This window comes from Tyto alba, unplaced genomic scaffold, assembly GCF_018691265.1.
Source record: "Tyto alba isolate M040663 unplaced genomic scaffold, T.alba_DEE_v4.0 Super-Scaffold_23, whole genome shotgun sequence".
NCBI classification, from domain to species: Eukaryota; Metazoa; Chordata; class Aves; order Strigiformes; family Tytonidae; genus Tyto; species Tyto alba.
In genome coordinates this window covers 17,857,421-17,870,627 of record NW_024881297.1, presented here as the reverse complement: position 1 = coordinate 17,870,627, position 13,207 = coordinate 17,857,421, and the positions used below count along the sequence as shown (strand labels likewise).

The window sequence follows — 13,207 nt, the reverse complement described above, 5'->3', positions numbered from 1 at the left end:
GCAGTTGCACATGGAGGGATGATGCTCACATGGAAGAACTGCCTGCAAACTTCTTCAGGTTAAACAAAAAAAAAAGAGGGGGAAGAAAAGAGGTTTTCTTAATTCAGTGCCCGAAGTTGTGAAAATCTGAAAAAGCTAGCAGAGTTAATATAGCACAATCCTGAATTTCTTCAGTTTTAGGGACCAGCAATCCCTAAGAACTGCATATTGTGCATTGCTGTCATGTGAGATGTAAGAATTACAAGATATATGTGACATATAAGAATGGACACCCTCTATGCAAGTTCACGTTGTACTTTTACCTTAAACGTATATTATATTTATATGGTATAAGGAATAAAATAACTCATAATCAGTGCAATAAGAAGCATTAAGGCAGTATTAGCCTTTGCTGTGTTTATAACCTGACCTAGATGAAGTTCAAGGAGAGGTCTAGAAGAGCATGGCTGATTTTGCCAGTTTTTGCAGAGAAACATGAGGGACAAACATGATACTTTGAAGGTTTTGCTGAGCAGGCGGCAAAGGCTGGCACTGCCGGCAGAAGGAAGGCGGGTACCAAGAGCAGTATATGATGGAAGTGTTGCTGAACTGCTAAAAGCTAAGCAATGAAAAACTTAGAAATAAAGACCAATACTTTGTAGTTTAGTGTTTCCATACAAAGAAAATTTTAGTTTTGTACAAAGAATCCCCTTATCAGTATTTAGCATCTGTTAAAATCTTCACTTTTTGTCTCGGTTCCCTTCCGCGTTGAAATAAATTATGTTATTTCAGTTTATTCTCTGGTGAATAATATTTACCACATGTGACAATGTCTTCTTAGAAGAGTACTGTATCCAAGGTAACTTGTTTTTGCTCCAGAGGACTGTGATCCCTCAGAGTCAGGAAGGAGGTTGTAATTGATGAGGAAAAATAAGAAAAACTATATAATGTACAATAGCAGTCTGTGTTCAGCATACTGTCTTCATACAGGGTCCAGCAAGGGCTGTCCATATCTCCTTCACACTAATGAGTACATTGCAATCAATGGGGGAAAATTATTTATTTTAGTTCATATATACATATATTCATATAATATTTTAGTTCAGCATCTCCTTTAATTTCATGATCTCTCTTTTACGGAGACAAGTTAATTAAAAAATAAAAAATAAATTTTAAATTTTTAAAATTAAAAGATAAAATAAAAAAATAAGCACCGATACCTATATGAGATAATTGCAATGAGACACTTGAAAAATAAACTTATTTTTTCTGGGCCACACATTATGCCTGTGTCAGGACTGGGAGCAGCCCAGCATCATGTCTGTGTCTCCTCGCCCCATCCCACAGCCACAGCTGGTCCCTGGCACACTCCCTCCTGGTTGTGCAGTCAGCATTGGTTCATAAGCTTATTACCTAAATACCAGCCTGATTTTCCTGTTGTCCTGAATACTCTGACCTGGAAATTGCTTTTATACCCTAATTGCAGGGAAAACGTGTGACTCTACTGTCAATTACTGTGAGTGCAACCCTTGCTTCAATGGTGGATCCTGCCAGAGTGGGGTGGAGGGGTATTACTGCCACTGCCCCTTTGGTGAGTATGCTTCTCTCCTCCTCTCTGCTTTATTTTCCCTTTCCCTGTTAATATTTCTCTAAATGCTATTTTACCTGCATAAAACCAAGGGGTGTGCATATGAATCCCGATCCATGGGCGGGTGTTGGTCATCTCCTGGCCCCATCCTCTCTATTTTTCCCCAGCTGCAAGAGGGAGAAGCCAATATTTCTGCCAGCACGGCAGGAGATGGAAGCATGTGGCAGTGTTGGGAGGGGGATGGTCACTGTGACTGGAGGGGGGGGGCACACCAAGGTCACAGAACAGTGCTCGCTGTCCTGACTAATAGCAGACACTTTTAGGAGAGCTGGAGAATAAGACCGCTGTAAATAACATCAATATTCTTGTGTCCAACACACTTGCAAAGTGCAAGGAAATCGCCATCATGTTAAATTAGAAAAAGCAACTTTGGGATGATACTGAGCAGAGAGGGCTTGGTTTTCTTTTGAGAAATTTGCATAATTTGTCAAAATATCCATAAAGCAGAAATTAGAGAGCACCTACATTTTTCTGCAAGTCAGGAGCACCTCCCGTGTGAGGACAGGCTGAGAGAGTTGGGGTTGTTCAGCCTGGAGAAGAGAAGGCTCCAGGGAGACCTTACAGCAGCCTTCCAGTGCTTAAAGGGGGCTACAGGGAAGGTGGGGAGGGACTCTTTATCAGGGGGTGTAGGGATAGGATGAGGGGTAACAGTTTTAAACTGAAAGAGGGTAGTTTTGGATTAGATCTAAGAAAGAGATTCTTCCCTGTGAGGGCGGTGAGGCCCTGGCCCAGGGTGCCCAGAGCAGCTGTGGCTGCCCCCTCCCTGGAAGGGTTCAAGGCCAGATTGGATGGGGCTTAGAGCAACCTGGGCTGGGGGAAGGGGGGCTGGAACTAGACGGTCTTTGAGGTCCCTTCCAACCCAAACCATTCTGTGATGATGGTTAGATATTGGCACTTTTATATTTAGCAGATTTGATTGATGGAATCAAAACAGCTTTGTTAGCCCACACCAGTACTTGCCCATTCAATTTGTTGTAGATTAATAAAGTTATGAATTACAAAACTGGAATAGTATTTCAAGAATTAAATAAACTTATAGTACTATCAAAACAGTTTACTAAATATCAGAATTTAATTATTCCAAATTTGGTTTGTGGAATTAACCAGGTAGGAGCATAAAACAGCACAGTTATTTTAAGGTATCATGATATAATTGCAGGAATATTGGTTCTGAATGCAGATTGATCCAGACTCGTCATTGTTCATATAGAAAAGCATGGAAGTAAATGCAACAGATTAATCAAAAAGCAGATAAACCTGAGAAATCATTGACAGTGTTTTAAGGCTGTTGAAAACCCTCACACTTAAGTATGGTTCTCAATACACATTTGTAACTACTTCTGAATACAGTTTTCTACTAACGTGGAATAATTTCTTTATTCTGTTTTATTTCCTTTGTTTTACATTTCCTCAGAGTTTATTAATTTCCTATATAGTCATAGTCCGTTGCAAGTGTAACTAATATTCATAAATTGTTTTTTTTCGTTGTCACTGCAGTAGAAACAATCAAGGGAAATTATGTGGCAGAGATCTGAAAAGAGATACGTAGAATGCACCAAAATACTCAGATCAATAAAAACATGAGAAGACATAATGTTTTAATCACACATATGCTTGTAGTTCAGATAACAGCTATAAAGAGAAAAATAAGCTCAAGTTGCAAATTTATTTCCATAACCAGATTAATAAATGCCTGATGATAATTAACAAGCATATCTGACATAGCTGTCAAACTTGCTTTTTTTTGTTTTTTAAAGAAACCATAGAGCTCAGTGAAATGTACTTTGTTTTTCAATGGATGTAACTGTCAGCTGTAACTCAGTTTTTAAGTTTAAATATGTATACTTCAGCACCCACCTATGGCAAATAAGATTCTTCTGTTCAAGTTGCATATTTTCAATCATACATTAGAGGTTTCTTAAAAAGCCTGTGTATCATAGCTATGTCTAGAGCACATCAATACTTTGTTTCTGGGGGAGAATGCACAGTGAGGAAAAAGCTATTTGATACCAGCGTTTACTTTTCATTTTCCAGGTGTTTTTGGGAATCATTGTGAACTGAACAGTTATGGATTTGAAGAGCTGTCATATATGGAGTTTCCCAGTATGGATCCAAACAATAATTACATCTATATAAAGTTTGCCACTATAAAAAGTAATGCCTTAATGTTGTATAACTATGATAACCAAACCGGAGAGCGGGCAGAATTTCTGGCCCTGGAAATAGCAGAAGAGAGGCTGAGATTCTCCTACAATCTTGGCAGTGGCACATACAAGCTTACCACAACTAAGAAGGTGTCTGATGGACAATTTCACACAGTTATTGCCCGGAGGGCTGGAATGGTAAGAAATGCTAAAATGAGAATTTAAGACCAGTTCAGCCAAGTCACTTTGGCTTCCACATGAACTCAGAAGAACATAAAATTAGTAACGTTGCATTTGCTAGCAGAACCTCCAACTTTGGAAAAAACCTCCCTCATCTCTGTCTTACTCCAACTGACTGAATGATTTGTTTAGTATGAGGATGATAAAGAACAATCAAAAAAACATGTGCAATGTCCTGTACTCTAAATGTGAAAAATGAGAAGCAGGAATAAATAATGAAATAAATTATTACATATGATGCTAATTAACTGATGCAGATTACAGGGATGGTTATCAGGGAAGGCTAATTAACCATAGTAACTAGAAAAAGCCTCAAAATAATTTTTCTCAATGTTTAGAAAATAGAAGTGGACAGACTTAAAATTCCAGGTGTCCCTGACCTCCTTGAACTAGTTCAGAGATTTTACCAATCTCATCAGACTGGAAGCCTGGTTTTTTTACAGAAAGCATCAGAGGGAAGAAATTCTGCTAAAACCAGGACTGGGACAACTGATTGCCATATGCCTGGTCCTCTGACCCCTCTCCTGCCTTTTTTTTTTTTCCAGTAAATGTTTTCTATTCCTCTTCTCTCATTTTTTAATAATATTTCCAAAGCAGAACATAAACCAAATGCTCTTTGAGTTAAAGCCAAGCTTTTTGACTCCACAGTGTTTGAGTTAGAAATGAAACCAAATCTATTTGCCATCCATAACCAGTAACCATTGCCCAACAGCTCCCTTCTCAGGCAGAAATGGCCAGCATACGTGGAATCCCATATTCTTCCCGTGTTTGAAATTAAAGTCATATAAGAATAAAATATGGTTGGGGCTCCACTTCTGGCATGAAATATATAAAACAAAATGTGATGTAGGGAATAAAAGAATAAGCTGTTCTACCCATTGTGGCTCCTCCCGAGTCCTTGCAGAGATTTCCCGTCATGAGGCACTTGAATTTCCCACTGCAGAAGGCAGTGCTGCTAAGATACAGCACTGATATTTTTAAGTTGCTTTGCTCAGAGCACCCTGCTGAAGAGCTTCAGGTCCGGGATAAGATGTCCATCGGCACAAATGTCCTGAGAGCAGAAAAGGGATGTGTTACACTATGGTCTGTGGTTCTTTGTAGGACCAGGGTTGTCTCCTGACCTTCTTAAATGGTGTTTTTTCTTATCTCTTAGAGAGTCTTGAGCCTGAAACTGCATTTTGATTGCATAGTGCAAGACCCGATTTCTCCATTTATTGAAGGGGGGATGGTTTAGTCTTGAGCTAGCTTTATAAATCCAGTTTTTGTGTGTTTGTAGAAGTTACATATCCAAAAAAGATGAAGGATAATTGTGGTGTTCAGTATTGACTTTGTTTTAACATGCCTTAGTATCAAATACCTAATAATTTGCATCACAGCTTCCGAATGGTAAAGTCCAAAGGTGCACCTAAATCTTGAAAGGCACCAAGTTCCCATTTTAGCAACTAAATCATTGTGATATATTTATCGATAAGATTTAAATGGCACACATTAAAAATTGCAACAAATAAACGAAATACACTTAAGAAAAAAAATAGAGCAGGAAAATGTTTTACTTGTAGACATGCCAGAGGGCTAGACTACAGAAGAGATAACATTAAAAGGATTGTTTACAGAAAAATTCAATTATGAATGCTTCAGGCTGAAAGCAAGCATTTAAGACAGCCTATACTTTTGTGTGATTTTTTTTCATGTTTAAACCTTCTCAGTAATGTCAGCTGTTTACAAACACAGTATGTGAAAAGAATCGCCTTTGTCTTAGATATTTCTGCTGCAGGAAAAATGTCTCCCAGGTGTCCAAAACTGTATAAAATAGCCCCCCTTCAGGATTCCAAATCTGTCATTTCCTACAGCACAGTGGGATTTTATCGGAAACTGGTAAAATCATTAAGTTGTCAGTCCTGAGCTATTGCAGAGTGACAGGATAGAAAGTCTCATAATGCAGCAAGGTAACCGTAGAGTAATGCTTAAGTAACAAGCAGGAACATTTGACTAACATTAGAAAATAAATTGTATGAACTCTGGTCCAAGCAAAATATACTCTCAAATATCCAGCCCTTCAGCTGGGGTCGTAGCTTGGCTTTCACAGCGCATAGCAATGTGAGCTAGGGAGATTACACTGATTGAGCTAAGAACAAAAAACTCATTTCATTTTTTGTTGTTCATATTCTGAAGGAAAATATGTATGCATGTGATGGCATACAGACCAGCCAGCTTATTATTCTTTCTATGAATTGTTTCATTTATACAGGGCTATAATCTGCTTTGGAACTGCAGGCTGGCATTTCTCTGGAGAAGCAGTTTGTTCATTATGTATGGAAAGAAATTCAAGATAAGCTTTCATTAAAAATAATAAGTTAACAATTTAGGCATACTGTAGGGCATGGTTTAGGGCTAAGAGCAGTGAATTTATTTGGTCAATATAGCATGGCAGCTCACAGTATGTATTTGGAAATAGCATGGACAATCTGTGGGCCTTTCAACAGAATGTTGTTAGTGAACTTAGCTGCAGGCAGGAAAAAAAGCCATTGCAGAGTAATGACGTACTGATAGCTATTGCTGTTTGCTCAGCTTCTGTAGAGTAATCTAAATCAAAGTATAGACCAAGGCATTTTTAAAAGTGACGTTTGATTTAAATTTGCTGTAAAACTGTACCACACATCTAGCTGAAACATGAGAAGCTGATATGTACAATTTGGAGATTATGTTTATTTTTCTGAAAATTTGTTTTAAGGAATAACTAACCTTCAGGGTTTGTTTTTTTTTTGTTTTTTTTTTTTTTTTACAGCGCATCTGTTACTAATAAATCGCTGTGGGGAAAATTCTTTGCTAAATAAGGAATAAAATAAAAACTCCTTTTTAAATCAGCAGGAATTATTTTATTATTTTAGTGAAAGCTTTGGTTAGACTTTTAAAGATTACAAATAAAAGTGCCATGAATCACTTTAGTGTAAATGACTGAGATGGGTAATGAGGCAACCCCGTTGTCTGGGGCTTGATGGCTTGGAGATAATAACAAAGAAGAAGACTTCTCTAAGTGCTGGTGATGCCTGGTGCTTCTCTGAATGTCAGCTTGGTCCCACTGTAGGTATCTATATGTTTCACCATTATCAACGTGGGGCAAATATTCCTCATGATATATCAGTCTAAGAGTTACCTTAATCAGGTCCACTTGGTTACTCTTAGAGTATTATTGAGTGGTTGGTTATTATTCTTAACTAGTACTCTCCATGTTTGTACTCCCAGCTTTTGTAATGTGCTTTTTATCAAGTTCGAGCAACATGTTTAATGTCACGGTCAAGCCCCTGAAGGAACATCCTTTGTGTTTGGAGGGAGCAGCTCTCTGTTCAGATCAAGAGTAGGATACGGTATGAGTCAAAATAACTGCACTTTCAAGGAGTAAAGCAAATAAACATGAAAAAAACTCTACTCAAATCTGAAAACTTTAAATGATTCTCTATATGAAGGAGGCAATTAGCTCTCTGTTCATATCCACATCTTGGTATTAACTATGTTGATGCAGAATGTAGTTGATCAGTGGCTCTGAAGCACCCTGTGATCCCGTGACATAGTAATATACCAGTGCTCCATTCTAGCCAAGTCCTTGATATAATAAATTTAATCATAAATATTTAATGTGCTTGGGGACTTCAAGCTTGTAATATTTGGCATATTTGTGTGTGTGGCTTTTGCAGGCAGCATCACTGACAGTGGATTCCTGCTCTGAGGATCAGGAGCCAGGCTACTGCACTGTTAGCAATGTTGCTGTTTCTACTGACTGGTAAATAATTCTTCGTTTTGTGGGGTGTTTTTTTGGAGTAAAATGATAAAGAAATTGCCCTCTAAAGCTGGAGAAATCTGGAGTAATGATTACATGCCCTGAGCCCCTCAGCTGCACTCCTTTGAAGGCAGAGGCAAGGCTCCCAAGTGTCATTTTCTCCCATCTTTGCAGAAGCAAATTAAATTTTCCAAATATACTACTACCTTCTAATTCAGGCTATATTTCTGCATGGAGTTTATTCATGACAAGTTTATTCAGAAATCCCCAATTCTCGACTCTATCTCTGTCCCCAGGCTCTGGTGGCACACAAGAAATGTACAACCATGAATGGTCTGCACTGTGATGTAAAATGGGGGTATTGCCTAGTGCTGAGATTTCACATCATAATCTAGAAGGAGTTAACAAATCAGAGTATCAGATTCTTATAATTACTGACAACTTGTAAATCTTACACAATAAAGCACAAATGTATTTGTTATAATCAACTGGCTCTTAAATATACAGCACTACTCTTTGACATTTTGAAATACTACAATATGTAGTGCTACAAATCTTTAGCAAAGCCTCCTCCTCTTTTATATTTTGAATCTTATCAATCTTGCCAAAACCAGGATTGGGCTTAAAATGCTATTACTCTAGTAGCACCTATATTTCACTCAAGTGTCCAGTTTTGGACTTTGATTTGGGGTCTTGTATTTATTTAATTATTTAAACTGCACCTCTCATTTCTTATAAAGGTGTAAGAAATAACATCTCCTGATTATTGCTTTCTTAAAAAAAAAAAAAAAAAAAAAAAGAAGAATTACTTTTACATTATTTTCAGCAATTTCCAGATGTCATCTTTTACAGTTTTCATTTCTTAAACATTGCCCAGTACAGAGAACAAACCTTATGTCTTGTGTTTACCATAACTAGCTCAGAAGCCTTTCTGTTACATCTTCAGATTGGTTTTGGAGATAACAAGAACTTTAATCCCAATCACTTTGGCTAATTTCTTACAATAATCTCAATCGTATTTCCTGTCACATGCGGTTTCCCCACTAGCAAAGGTATTATATCTTTGTAAAATAATTAATCCATCTTCTAGATATTTAAATATTATCTACAATTTAAATTATAATTTAGTAAAACACCTTATCCATTATGATTTCAAGCATGCTGCTTATTCAAGTGAATAGAAATTTTGACATGAAGTAACTGTGAGTGAATTTAGAGTCATACACATTGTAACTGTTAGTTCAAGTGATACTGATCTCTGTCTCCCCTTCTAAATGTAAAATATGAAGTTTGGAAGAAGAATTTTAGCCTCAGTCCATAGCTGATGGTTACAGCTCCTGTGTCGTCATTACTATCTTAATGTCTGATAGTGATAAATTATTTTTCTGTCTCTTTTATAGGACTCTTGATGTACAACCAAATCGAGTTACTGTTGGTGGCATCAGGTCTGTAGAGCCCATCCGCCAGAGGAGAGGACAAGTGGAAAGCCATGATTTTGTGGGCTGTATAATGGAGTTTGCAGTCAACGGACGTCCCCTGGAGCCCAGCCAGGCTTTGGCAGCTCAAGGAATCTTAGATCAGTATGTCTGTTATATATGGCATCAAATGGACTGTGTTTACAATAAAGAAAGCCATCATGAAAATCAGACACTATTCCATTCAGACACAGTCAGATATTTATTGTAAAAAAATGACTGTAGAGTTTATTGGAAAGTGTGAAAAACGTAGGAAAAAAGTGAATTTGGATTAAAGGTTCACAAAAGATTATAGGGGCTTCAAAAAAGCAACATCGTTACATTTCTATTGCCAGTTATTATTAATGTTGCTTTGCAGGCTGAAATAGAGTAGCCCTGCTATTGGGTTTCTTCATTAATTCCACCTGGGTTTGACTGTACTTGTACTATTTGCTAACCTTCTATTTCCTCTTATTTCTTTTTAATCCACAATGTCTGTTCTATCACTTTGCCTATCAAGTATCCCTGAATTTCCCTCATATCCTCTGAGTGGTCTTTCAGAAATGATGAACTATCTGATTCTATTGTTTTTTCTATCTCAGTATTTGAAGTTACAGTTGTAGCAATAATATTAGTCCAAATTTGTTAGCTCACTCTTCCTTCTTCAACCCCCAAGTTTGCACTGTTCATTGTGATATGAAGTCCCTGGAGGTCTGCAGCATAAAAAGCCCCTAAAAGTTTCTTCTTCTCTTGTGTAACATACAGTGTGTTTCACTGTCTCTGAATTCCTTTCCCTTTCATAAGACTGTTATAACTTGATGCTGAAAACTGGGGTCTGTTTAGAAACGTGAGCTGTCTATGGAAAAGAGCCTCTCCAATTTTGCCTCTTGCGGGGGAAGAAAGAGGGTATCGTTCCAATGCAAGACACCTCCCAGCACACTTGCTCCACTTATTTGTGCACACATTCTTCAGCATCTACTTTACTGATTTGTTTCTGATTTGCTTCAGGTGTCCCAGACTAGAAGGTGCCTGCACGACCAACCCCTGCCAGCATGGTGGCACCTGTGTTGATCACTGGTCATGGCAGCAGTGTCACTGCAAAGATGGACTGACAGGAAAGCACTGTGAAAAATGTATGGAGGGGATTTTACTGTCTTTCTCTGTAACGTACACCTTACTATGGTTTAACCAAATGCCGTTAAGAGTTTATTTTCAGGTGCAGGGGATAATGAATTTTATAAAATAATGAAAACAAGCAGCATGTCTGCCTCTTGAATAATTTTGAAGGAAAAAGTCCACATTCATGAGCTGAAAATAGCAACCAGTTACGTATATTATGTTTTCTGGTCTGTATATTATATTTCAGGTAACTTGCACCCATTTAAAACTACTGCTTCCCAATAATGTTTAATCAGTAACTAAAACACAGCTATCCTGTAGGAGGGATTTGTCTTCTGTGTGGAGGTAAGAGGGTAAGGGAAAACCCTCCCCTTCACATAAACATTGTGTGCATGTGCTTATGGCTTCTCCAAACTGTAGGCCTTTTAATCAAATGACCGTCAGATTATATGCGAGAAAATATGGTAAATGTAAATGAAAGCAAGCCATTTACACTCTGGGGTTATTAACTCGCATATGGATAGCTCTGTAAATCAATACGGAATTGTCTAGGAGAGCAAAGTGATTTATTTCCATGTAGTTGTAGTATAATGACTGGGCTTTGTTTTCTTACATGTCCCATTATTGTTTAACTGATTTATATGCTTTTATTGCGCTGGTTTACAGAAGAATTTAGCCATAATTTTAACAGCATTTGGTAGTCAATGTTCTGCAATTTTTTATTCTTTTTTTTTTATGCCATAACAAATAGAAAGTCATTATCTCTGCCTTGAAGAGCTTAGAGTTCAATATATCATGAAACCCTGCTTGCAGTAATGGAAACAGTAACATCCCTGGGAAGGAATTACAGTTCTGAGAGCCAAATTTTTTTCCCTCCTCCCTCACTTGTTCCCTAGCGAGTTTTAATTTACTACTGACTGATAGCAGCAGTAAATTACTAGCACACTCCCACTCGCAAACACATATTCTGGTCGAAGCCAAAGAATAGAGGGGCTGAAACTGCCATTCGCTCCTGCTCTCCCCCCTGACCTGCTCTGAATTTGATCTCTGCTCTGAAAGAAAATGGTCGTTATTAGGCAGATGACTGCTCTAGCTGTAGCGAGCTGTGTACTCAGTACTTCCCCATCCTTGTTCCAGATATTACTGCCGACACTGCCTTATCGCTAGAAGGCAAAGGACGACTTGACTACCACATGAGCCCAAACAAGAAGCGAGAATACATGATGAGGCACGGCACTCGAGGCGCTGGCCCGGGACCCCCAAGTGCAGACCGCTTGGAAGTGAAGTTCAGGACAAGAAGCGAGAATGGCGTTTTAGTTCACGTCCAGGAAAGCAGCAACTTCACTACCGTGAAGGTAAGATTACAGCTAATGCTGAGTTTGATTTGATTGGACTGCCTCATACATAGTGATCAAAATCACATTTTTCCATTACTCTTGCTGTTTCCTTTATAAAATATTAGGTCTTTAACTGAGGCTAGGCACTGCTCCAGTATCATTCATCTTCTCAACAATTCCCTCGCTATTTGCCAAGGTATCAGAATATCTTGATGGTTTTGTATCTAATCAGTTTTGTCTAGACTCCAAATACTGACTGTTTTAAGGCAGCAAGAACAGTACTCGTTGCCATTTTTGTTGTCATCATTAAGTTACACTCTACAGAACAAATCGTTTTATTACTGGCCTTTTATCTTCTGGTTTTTCAGGCCTCGAACCCAGACCCTCCTTAAGCTAGCAAACAATTGCCAAAAAGTTTTCATTAATTCCTACTGGCATGGCTCATGCTTATCAACTAGGAAGTGAGGGATAACTTTGAATGCATGAGGTTACCCATAGACCAATGTCAATACCAAATTATTTTGAGATACATAGCTGAATTAGTGCTTCAAATGCCACACAGTTTTGGTTTTTTCCCAAAGAGTTTATTGCTGCAGAAGTTACCTTTCTCAAGAGAAAGTGATGGTTCAGTTCCTGGCTATGACTCAGTCCATTTACTCATAACTCTAAATGAGTACAGCAGTGATGTTGGCAAGCCCCTTTATTGGGTTGCTGTAAGCTCCAAGTTTCCTTGACTGCTGTAAGGCTTTCCAAGTTTTTTTCCTGACTTTTAAAGAAACTCGTACAGAAATTCACACTTTCTAAGCTTCAGCCCCATGGATATTCTCCACCTGCCTGATCAGAGGTACAGAGCTTTCCTGACACACCGGCTGCATTTAAGAAGCAAATGTGCATTACTTCCCTGGCGTATGCTTTTACCACATCATTTGATAGGAAGTTTCTGCCTCAGTCATATTAGCAGATGAGATCTCATTATTTTGAGTTCTGGAGAGAAAAAAACAAATACTACCTTTTTCTCTCTAGTAGAATTTGGTACGTCAGCTCTACAAGCGTTATTAAAAAGAAAGAAAAAAGAGGGTTGCCTTTCCTGGCTGAAAGCACTAGTGGTCTGTTTATGCAAACACTCTTACTATTGTTAATATCGGTGAAGTTCTACAAGTAAGCAGAGGGAGTCAGGTCCCAGACCCAGCTGTGCAAGGGCAAAGAATGGAGGTTTGCCTAGTAACAGATGCAGCATTTTAAGGAATGATAGTTAACATCACTGCACTGATTATTGATGAAAAGTTCCCAGATGATGCTACTTAATAAAACTGTAGTAATTTAACTGCAGTTAGTGCAGTATGGATTCTGCGCCTCCACTCATACCCAGAGTAGGTATCATGACAAACGGTTCCCTTGGAGGTGGCCCAAGATGTCAGTGAAGCCAACACAAGTGTAGGTCTCCCTGGCACCTCAGTCCACTCCTGGTGCTGAAAAGATGAGCTTTAGGGATTTCTGTTTACAACTCTCTT

The 13,207-nt window shown here is 38.4% G+C and overlaps 1 protein-coding gene across 1 annotated transcript in view; it reads left to right on the top strand.

The window, feature by feature from the left end:
• FAT4 (FAT atypical cadherin 4) overlaps positions 1–13,207 on the top strand; it is a gene marked incomplete at its 5' end in the record, with an annotated part of 149,356 nt that overhangs the window by 124,974 nt on the left and 11,175 nt on the right. The window contains 6 exons of the mRNA XM_032997838.2: positions 1,466–1,570; positions 3,662–3,969; positions 7,704–7,789; positions 9,187–9,366; positions 10,249–10,373; positions 11,497–11,714. Of these exons, the coding sequence (XP_032853729.2) occupies positions 1,466–1,570; positions 3,662–3,969; positions 7,704–7,789; positions 9,187–9,366; positions 10,249–10,373; positions 11,497–11,714 (1,022 nt within the window). The remainder of the gene's footprint in view (positions 1–1,465; positions 1,571–3,661; positions 3,970–7,703; positions 7,790–9,186; positions 9,367–10,248; positions 10,374–11,496; positions 11,715–13,207) is intronic.